At 33.8% G+C, this 10,558-nt stretch overlaps 1 protein-coding gene across 1 annotated transcript; it reads right to left on the bottom strand.

Annotated features, from left to right (window-relative positions):
- Positions 1–1,290: 1,290 nt before the first annotated feature.
- On the bottom strand, positions 1,291–8,155 carry LOC143080651 (heat shock 70 kDa protein 12B-like). Its single transcript, XM_076256620.1, has 5 exons — positions 8,107–8,155; positions 6,768–7,087; positions 3,762–3,980; positions 2,909–3,062; positions 1,291–2,597 (listed from the first exon to the last, which is right to left on the bottom strand). The coding sequence occupies exons 2-5, from the start codon at positions 7,074–7,076 to the stop codon at positions 1,546–1,548; spliced, it is 1,734 nt and encodes a 577-aa protein (XP_076112735.1). The 5' UTR covers positions 7,077–7,087; positions 8,107–8,155; the 3' UTR covers positions 1,291–1,545.
- Between the last annotated feature and the right edge of the window lie 2,403 nt (positions 8,156–10,558).

The raw sequence follows: 10,558 nt of genomic DNA on the forward strand, positions 1-10,558 counted from the left end.
TTATCTTACCCAATCTATGACTGTTTTAAATGAATTCAAGAAAATTTATTCATAAGCTTTGTTTTTTTGTTTTAAGTTCTACAGTCCCTACCTAGCAAAAAACACTTGCTAAATTATTGAAAATGATAGCATAAAAATTAATTTATTTAAAAGGCTTGTGCACGTATATGAGTTTTCAGTATTGAGATATTACGTTTGCCTTACGACATTGTTTGTGTATAATTTTGGGAGTGATCAAATTATACTACATTATTTCATCAAAGAGTTTCTAGTCTTGTTTAAAAGTTATTGAATTTGAATTTGAATTTTCGTTCATTAATTCACATGCACATCTTTTTCTAAACAAAATAGTAAACAGTCCTTTAGCGTACATATGTGCTTTGTATTCTTTTTGTTGTTTTGATTCGTTCATCGTCTCTTTTCTAGGTTCTTTGTTGTCACTATATGAATGTATATCAATTATATGGTCATTTTTAAACTGTTTGCAAAAGTATGAATTATTGTAAATACTAAGGATTTTCTTATCCCAGGCTGATAACCTTGGCCTTATTTGACAACTTTTTGGAATTTGTGGTCATCAATGCTCTACATTTTTGTTTGGCTTTCTTTACCTTTGGACCTGAGCGTCACTGATGAGTCTTATGAAGACGAAACACGCGTCTGGTGTATTAAATTATGAGCCTGGTACCTTTATGTCGTTATTTTCTATTGTAATGTTAATTTGTGTATTTCTCTGTCCAGAATGTTCTTCCTTTTATTTGTATTTTAGTCATGTAATATTGTCATTTTAGTGTTATTTAATGGCATTTTTATTAACATTGCCATAAAAGCTGAAGGTTTCGCTAGCTACAAAACAGACAAGTCAGGAAAATGGCAATTGCTATCTTATAAATAAAGGCAACAGTAGTATACCGCTGTTTGAAATTCATAAATCAATTGAGATAAAAAGCAAACTAAAACTGAGGGAAATGCATCAAATATAAGAGGAGAAATACGACACAACAGAAACACAGCATTAAAATGTAACACACACAGAAACGAACTATAATATAACAATTGCCATTTTCCTTACTTGGACAGGGCATTTTAAGACAAAAAATGGTAGGCTGAACCCGGTTTTATCTTGTAGTTCGTTTCTATGTATGTTGCATTGTCGTTTGGTTTTTTGTTGCACTTTAGTGTTTCTGTGGTTTCGTTGTTTTCCTCTTATATTTGACGTGTTTCCCTCAGTTTAAGTTTTCAACCCGGATTTATTTTACTTAATCGATTTATGGCTTTCGAACAACGGTATACTACTGTTGCCTTTATTTAGAGAAATGAAGTATAGTAATACCAAGTACTTAATAATTTACCTGAAGGCAGGATTTTTGCTGAACTATCATATTTTCTAGCGAGAAATGAGAAATGAGTTTTGTATCGTTTTCGTGTATTTTTAACAAAACAATTATAAGAAGACATAAATACACCTATGTTAATTTATGATCACATTAGTACTCATGCATGATAAACCGTTACAATAGGAAGTATCCAAGATACATGTTGAAATTATAATTTGAATTTTGCCTTGCATGGTGTTAAGGACGGAATTTCCACTGCAGTAACACTTAGTTCAGTATTTCCAAAGTGAAACTCCACGGCCAATTGGTGTTCTGAAGGGGATGGGTTAGGTACAGTTACGTCCAATTCGCCAAGAAGAGTACACCCATCATCATCAACATATTTTGGATCTTCGAGTGATGTACAGTACACACGCAATCCCATTTGTGTTTGAAAGGGTGTGGAAGTGGCATAGCCCTTAATAATCTTTTGACCTGCTAGTACAGACGTGTCAGCTTTCATGAAACTACTAAAAATGTCATTACAATGTGCAACATTTCCCATTCTGATCATTTTTCTTTCATCGTGTTTCGCTGGATCGAATTCTTCCGCAATCTTAACACCGTATGTATATCTTGCAATACGAGACGAGATGAAATCTGGTCTGTGACCAAACAAAACAGCTCCTTTCAGAACGGAAATACCCGAATCTTCTGGTACGATTACTCGTGTATTCGGAAATGCTTTTCGGATTGCTTCTTGTATCATTGGTGATTCGGAAAATCCGCCAACAAGCAGAAAAATGTCAACATCGCCTGATTCTTTCTTTCGAAGGACATCCTTGACATGCGTTATGATGTTATCGATTGTTGGTTTGTAAAGGGATTTCATAAATTCAGCATCGAAACGTATCTTATCGCCGAGAATAGATAACTTGTCTGCAAGTGTTGATGCCTTTACTGTTTTTGGAAAATCTTCGTCCAAATTTTCTTTACATATTTGATCCAAAACAACGTATGGAACTGTAAAATTCACTTTCCCCGATGTGCTATTTTTAATAGTTCGTTTCAATGTCTCAAACTCTCTAAATAGATCCATATAAGACGATGTGTACTCTTTCTGTAGTATTCTCATTACTGGACCACCAAGAATTTTCACAAATGTTTGGGAGAATGCATTGTCAACTGATGTCCCTCCACAGGCATCTCCTGAGGCTTTACATAATTCCTTCAGTCTTGTTCCATCAAGTTTTTCATGGACAGTTATGTCAGCAGTTCCACCTACAAGAAAACAATGTCGTTGATTTGTAATAATTGGGAAAACATCGAAAAAATGTACAAGAAAAGATTGAAATCACAGTTGTTCTCTGGAAAAAAAACAACATTAAACTATGTTAGTGTACAAAAAGAGATACAATATTTGCTTAACCTACTAGACAAAGACGGTATGTAATGCAAGTTTTAGCATATCGTTACATTAATCAGATAAAGATTGTATTAAAAACAGCTACTTCTATTTTTTAATGGAACGGTGATACTTATCCAATCTTTGTAGAGTTACTTTTGATACAAATTTCATAAGTTAAACATACCGCCTAAATCAATTATCATGAATTTTGTTCCTTTTTTGGTCATTGAAAATCCAGTTCTTGCCCCTTGAAGTTTCTCTATAGGAAGATGTTGACAATATATAGATGCGGCCTCTGGTTCTAATGCTATCAACAGTCGTTCTCCTGGAATTTCTGCCTATAAATATAATGCGTAATAGCTATTAACAACTGTGAATCGTTCATTATAAACGACATAAAATAGTTTTTCGTTTCGACATTTTCCGTAAACATTTTAAACATGTTATATGTAAACAACAAATTAAATTTAAAAGTAGCTGATCAGTGACATATTCTGTACTTCAAAGAGTAAAACCTACCTAAAATATTACCCATAAGGTTCAAGCGTCCGTAAGATATATGTTTAAACACGAATGTGTCCACAGTACACGGATGGCCCATCCGCACTATCATTTCTATGTTCAGTGGACCGTGAAAATGGGGTAAAATCTCTAATTTGGCATTAAGATTAAAAAGATCATATAATAAGGATCATGTGTATTAAGTTTCAAGTTGATTCGACTTCAACTTGATCAAAAACTACCTCGATCAAAAACTTTAACCTGAAGCGGGACAGACGGACGAACGAACGCACAGACCAGAAAACATAATGTCCATAAATGGGGCATAAAGTTTTTAACACCAATTGCACCCAATCTCTAATAGTTTTATCATTAGGGGAAACTGACTTTCGGGTATAACAGAGGCAGATGTTTAATGAATAAAATCCAAATCCTGCTTATTTACAGACAACATAACTGATTAAGATAAATTTACCGCACAATTTCTATGATTACAAATGACTAGAACATCACGCCATTTTTTTTTAACAATATACCTTTTCAGCACTGGCACGCATGAATTGCTTTGCTGAATCCGACCAAATTGCAGGTACTGTAAGGACCCATTTTATTTCATCAACCTTCAATCCTGTTCCTTGCTTCTCTAGTTCCTCAAGTAAGTGGTCCTTTAATGCTCTGATAGACAGAGAGAATACATCAATTGCTGGTAATGTTCTTCCAGTTATATCTTCCACAGCCATGTCGCTGGTAATATGCTAAAAAGAGTTATCAACTTTTCAATCAATTAAATATTTGTTTTTCAGTTCCCCATTCAGGATTCAGTGTTTTTAGAGGAGGGGTTGCATGAGAATTAGGATTGATATTGACACAAAATTAGCTGTATTTTTATCTGGATTTCATATTTTTTCATATTGAATGAAGAGTTTGCTGGGTGCGTCCCATTTGAAAATATATATATGCTGGATTTTTATTAAAATAATCCACATTAATAGAAAACCTACAAGCATACAACTACATTTTTTTTACAAAAAAAATATATTCAACCTGGGGAAACTAAGTTATTCCTTTATTTGTATAAATAACCTTAACTTCAACCATTAATTTATCAACCGCCAAAATATGTTCATCAATTTTACCTTATTTTTATGTTGTTTCATCTTATTTCTTTAAATGACCTTAGGTTCAACCATTAATTAATCATTCGTAAGAATAAGTTCATCAATTTTACCTTCTTATTATGGAGTTTCATCTTATTTGTATAAATGACCTTCGCAGTGTATATAAAGTGCGAATCCAGCTAGTTCATTTTTACTGTTATATGCGGGTATGTCTATTGTAGAATAAAGGATCATGGGAAAACTGTATTTGTTTACGTTTTGAAAATATCAAGTTAAAGGATTTTAAGTTAAGTTTTAACATATTTTCATTGTGATATGTCTTTATAATATACAAACATAGCATTAAACTTCAAATAAGTGTTATATATAAAAGCATCATAATATAGCATATCGATTATTGAAAGCGATCCATTTTAACTATAGATGCGACGAATTATCACTGTTAGTGCAGTCATTATTAATGTAGAATTTTCAAAGATGCGAGGAATTTTTATTGTAGAATTATGTGATAAATGCATTTGCAACAAATGAAAAAAAACTTAGTTGATGACTTTAGGATTTATGATACATGTATTTTCCAATTGAAATACAAACTCCTCATTCATTCTTCATCAAATATATAGCTTTTCAAACTTGTAACAAAAGCGATTCTCAAAATGTCATATTGTATTCTTCAGATTACGTTTCTCCTTGATTTTAACTTATATAGTGAATCACTGGAGCGTGACAGCAGCGGGCCCTCTTAAGCAGTCAGTGGGCCCCTACTTATGAAAAATTCTAGATCCGCGAATGGATACTACCACAGAGGTAAAACCATGCACATTTGGGTTATTGTACACGAAATGCATGCTACAATTCATTTTTGTTGATTTTAGACCCTTTGGAACTCTATGTGGGCTATTTCAGCAACTAGGCAAAAAATCCCCAAACTTGATACATGGTCAGATTCAGCATGTCAACGAATTCCAAATATCTATATTAAAGGACTTTTGTCTATAAATTTGGACCCCACAAAATTGAAAAAGGGACCAAAAATATGAAAAAATGAATGCATCGGATACTTTTGTTATTGAAGGCATGACTGTAACAATAAGATGAATATACAAAAATATCTTTTTCTGGGGTCTCCTTGGGGGGTTCTGATCCCGGATCCCGCTTACTGTTTGGGCAGATTCCCGTATTCCGCTTATTGTTTTGTCAGATTCCCGTATCCCGCTTATACTATGCAGTTCTAATTTTTTGTAATTATCCGTGTCCCGCTAGACTTCATTTCCCGTTTTTCTCTACACAATCATTTGACTTTCACCTGTCACGCTTGCAAAAAATCGGCAATCCGGCGTGACGCTTATACCCAAATGCGACCCACTATTTTACTCTATTTTGACTCATATAAAGCCCATTATAAATATATTAAAAAAGTAGCGTAGATTTTTTCATCCCTTTTTATCCCGTCTCGTTTCGTTTTTGAGCCATATAGATGTCGTATGTGACAATGAGACAACTCTCCATCCGAGTCACAATTTATAAAAGTAGACCATTATACGTTAAAATACGGTCTTCAACATGGAGTCTTGGCTCACACCGAACAGCAAGTTATAAAGGGCTCCAGTGTAAAACCTTTTAAACGGGAAAACAAAGGTGCAATCTATATCAAGATGTACGTAATTAGTGGTGAAGTGTCATGGAAATGGATAAAAAAATAAGGATAAAGATCTCTATACGCTTTATAAGAAACTAAATGGAATACATTTGAAATAAATGTTATTTCTATTGAATTTAGTAGAGTGTTTTAAAACCAAACTTTTATCATTAAGTTAAATTTTATCAAATCTTTCTCTTACTTTATCTATTATTTGAGCAAGTCGGCTAAATTAAGGCTTTACAGCTAATTTCCTACTGCATGTAAAGCAAAACTTTGGTTGGCTTGCTTGCTTTGTTTGTATAATTGTTTATACAAACTTTGTAAATAAGATTGACATTTTTAAACAATATGAATAGGCATAGTTTAACCTGTATTTTTAATATTTGAATTAAATTGGGTGTTATCATAATGATTATCCAATAAAAAAAGCAAGCAAATCAACTAAAGTCTTGCTCTACATGCTTAAAGAAATGAGCTGTAATAGATAAAAAAAAAATAATAATTATACAGTGAAAATGCACCGCATATACAATACTAATGATTCGCTCCACAGTTAAAATGAAAGAATAGTATCATTATTCGACAGTAAACATGACTAGCATTACGAAATCATCATAGTGGAATTTAGTTAAATATGAAGAAACTGAATGACAAAACATATTCTACGTTAGACATTTATGGCATATACAGTAAAAATGATATTTTAGGATCCGCACTTTACATACACTGCTTCGGTTCAACCAATTATTAATCAACCGCCAGAATAAGTTCATCAATTTTACCTTATTATTATGAAGTTTCATTTTAAATCTGTAGAAATAGTAATATTTGTCCTGATCTCCGTCCATTGCCAGGTTAGCGTATTCATTTTCTGCCTCGTATCCAAACGATACAAACTTTTTATTGTTGTCTAGCAGAAGACATGTCGGTGTTTTCAATGACAAAAGCTGCCGACCACCGGCATTCCAAGCCTGGTTTGCATGGATTTTCAGAGGGTCTTTCTCGTACGTGTGTCGTAGTGAAAATGCGTAGCCAGAATAAGTGGTGCCAAAATCTATTGCTGCGACTAACATAGTCTTGTCTGAAGCCATATTGAATATAACTAGAAATGAAAAAAGATAAAATCATAAATGATAAAAGAAAGCTGTTGCATTATCTTACTCGTGCTTGCGCGTTTGCTTTCTATTGAACTGGTATGTTATAGTTAAACTGATTTTCTGAACTGTATGTTTTCATTAAACATTCGTCTTCCTTGAAGTAAAAGATGGGGGGGGGGGGGGGGGGGGGAGGAGGGGGGGGGCAGAGTCTTCAAAAACTAGTTCAACATCAGTCTCTGAATTGTCATATGAATGTCCAACATCAGTCTCTGTATTGTCATATGAATGTCCAACATCAGTCTCTGTATTGTCATATGAATGTCAAAGTCAGTTGGAGTAGTTATATTTTAAAAAAATAATAACATTTTATTTTAAGGAATTATTTAGTCTATATTAAAACCCATCTGAACTTGTCTACAACATTGTGATTTAGAGCACTGTTTTATTCAAGAATTTAGACCGTACGTTGACCTCTATTATATATTTTTTATGTTTTAAAAAAATAATATTTAGATGATGTGTACAGTGTTTCTAGTCGTTTAAATACATGACGATTCTTTGTTGTGTTTTATAGGTAATAAATGAAGTAAGCTTAGATATGCCCTGAAATAAACAAATAATTTAAATATTCAATTCATGCATTTTTTTATGCAGTTATGAATGGCTAACCAAATGCATCATTCTATAAAACGATATAATGTTGCTTTTAATCAAAAAGGTTTGAAATTTTGATTCCATATCTACCAATCGAACCTTACAGAACACGGTCGTTGCCAATGACACAAATATAAAGGGAAGTTTATACAAAGGCATCCAAGTAATACTGTAACATGTGTAAGGGGTGTCTACACATTTTATACGTAAACTGAAAGTACCAAGTGTCAATACTGTCATATCCAACTTATCTTGTACGTTATTACATGTTGACTGCCAATAATTAGCGTTTGTTATACTAGTTAGTTGAATATGTAAATGTCAACTGAGGCAATGGATGAGAAAAACAATCAGACTTCGGTAAACCTACCTTAACTTGTTTACAGTTAACCAGGAAGTTAAATACCTGTTATCATAGTTGATTTACTTTATCATTCATATGTGACGACTGACTGATCAAATATAAATTTACAGGTGGTAGAAACACGTCTGACTGGTCAAAATTAAAACAAAATTCGCAGGAGAAGGGACTCCTGAGCAATAGACAAGCCCTTTTCACTTTCAAAAGGGAGAGGGACTATGTAAGTTACAAAAATAATATTGTATTATATAAAAAAGAAGATGTGGTATGATTGCCAATGAGACAACTGTCCACAAGAGAACGAAATGACACATACATTAACAACTATAGGTCACCGTACGGCCTTCAACAATGAGCAAAGCCCATACCGCATAGTAAGCTATAAAAGGTCCCGATAAGATAATTTAATGTAAAGCAATTCAAACGAGAAAACTAACGGCCTTATTTATATAAAAAAAAAAATGAACGAAAAAGAAATATGTAACATATAAACAAACGACAACCACTGAATTACAGGCTCCTGACTTGGGACAGGCACATACTTAAATAATGTGGCGGGGTTAAACATGTAAGCGGGATCCCAACCCTCCCCTAACCTAGGACAGTGGTATAACAGTACAACATAAGAGCAAACTATAAAAATCAGTTGAAAAAGGCTTAACTCATCAGATGGAGAAAATAACCTACCAAAATAATGTGTATAACTTAAAATGCTTGCTTCTTTTAAGACTGGTAAACATTCTCTTCAAACTCAAAAGTATCTGCCATTGCCATGGAATAAAATAAAGAAAATATATATATTCTGCCAAAAAGTCAGAACCCTCAAGCTGCAGTTAAAGATGTGGGAAAAGTTATATTTTTAGTTGTATGGTGTATAATGGACAGAAAAAAAATTCTAATAGTTTCAAATAAAAATGTTTCATTGTATATTGTATAAGAAGAAATGGATATATACATTATACAATTATTGCCTTTGTATGAGGTCGATACAAGGATATATTGACATGAATGAAGTATATTGACTGAGGACGAAGTCGACATACTTTTTTAGTTCGATATATACTGTATTGACCTCATAAATAGGGTATAATTGTTATATCAATTATTTCCAACCATATTTGTATCAAAATCGTCATTGAAAGGGTGTTTTGTGTTTTTTGTGTGTCTTTTTCAGTCAAGTTTGTTCATGATGTCAACCAGACGAGTCAATCCATTTCCAACTTTTTTTTTACAGTGTGTATCTGTATCTGTATCTCTATGGGTACGTCGTAGTTACCAATTCTTTTATACAACTGGAGTGAAGGCGCCGTCGTTTTACTGACGTTCCGCGAGAGCATATTTCAAGCTCCCTACACTTGTTGCGCGAACAATAGTGTCTTCTAGGTGGTTTCAGTTTATTATTGTGGATACAAAGAATGAATTTGAATGTTGCGGTGTTTTACTGATAGGAATGTCAAAACATATAGTATTGTTCCTCGCTTGTTTTTCAACTATGTATATTGACTGATTATTGTCAAACTTTTTAGCTGTGATTGTTCGTCTTGCTCTTGTTGATTTAAGGAAGTTGTCTGGATCAATAGCAGGGACCAGCCCCCCCCCCCCCCCCCCAACAACAACAACAACCTTGTACAAAAAAATAAGGTTTTGGCTTCTGCGTCTCAGTTGTAGTTCATGTAGCTCTAATTTTGTAAGCATGTTTGTTATGCAGGCATCTTCTCAAATTCTGTAATCGCCTGTTATAAAGCATGCTGCTTGTCGTTGTATTCGTTCCAGCTTGTATGAGTCTGCTATACTGTAGAGGTCTCACACTGTTGCTGCATATTCCATTGTTGATCTTACTGAGGAAATGTAAGGGGTTTTCCTACATTCCTGTTGACAGTATCGTAAATTCCTTCTGAGGAAGCCTACGCTTGATTTTGCCTTTTTTCAACGTTTGTAACGTGCGTGCTCCACTTCCGGTCTTCTGATATCTGCACCACTCCTAGGTATGGGTTACTCTGCACGTGTTGGAGTATGTGGCTTTTGTTTTTAATGCTTAGTATGTAGCATCTTTTTAGTGTTAAATGGCATAACCCATTTATTTGCCCAATCTTCTAGGCTAGCTAGGTCTTCTTGTAGCAGTTTGTGATCTTTCTCTGTTTTGATGGTTCTGTATATCTTCCGCTGTTATACAACTCTGTCCTAGCTCTGGGTTTGGGGTAGTGGGAGGGTATACGCGTAAAAAAACGTTGAATCCTGTACATTCTTTTTGTGACTGTCCCAAATTAGGAGCCTTTAATGGTCATTGATTTGTTGATTTTAAATGATAATAAATAAGAAAAGCGTATTTAGGTCTCTAGTTTTGTCGTTTGAATTGATTCACAATTTATCTATCTATGCCTTATGTGTTATTCACTGTGGAAGTAGAACGGACGGAATTCTGACGGTTTAAGTTGTGTCCTTATGTGATCTTCAATATATC

This window comes from Mytilus galloprovincialis, chromosome 6, assembly GCF_965363235.1.
Source record: "Mytilus galloprovincialis chromosome 6, xbMytGall1.hap1.1, whole genome shotgun sequence".
Lineage (NCBI taxonomy): Eukaryota > Metazoa > Mollusca > Bivalvia > Mytilida > Mytilidae > Mytilus > Mytilus galloprovincialis.

Coding starts and splice junctions, on each gene's coding strand:
- LOC143080651 (XM_076256620.1), bottom strand. CDS start 7,076: ATGGCTTCAGACAAGACTATGTTAGTCGCAGCAATAGATTTTGGCACC. Junction 3,063..3,761: donor TGCGTGCCAGTGCTGAAAAG/GTATATTGTTAA, acceptor TTATATTTATAG/GCAGAAATTCCAGGAGAACG. Junction 2,598..2,908: donor CATGATAATTGATTTAGGCG/GTATGTTTAACT, acceptor GTTTTCTTGTAG/GTGGAACTGCTGACATAACT.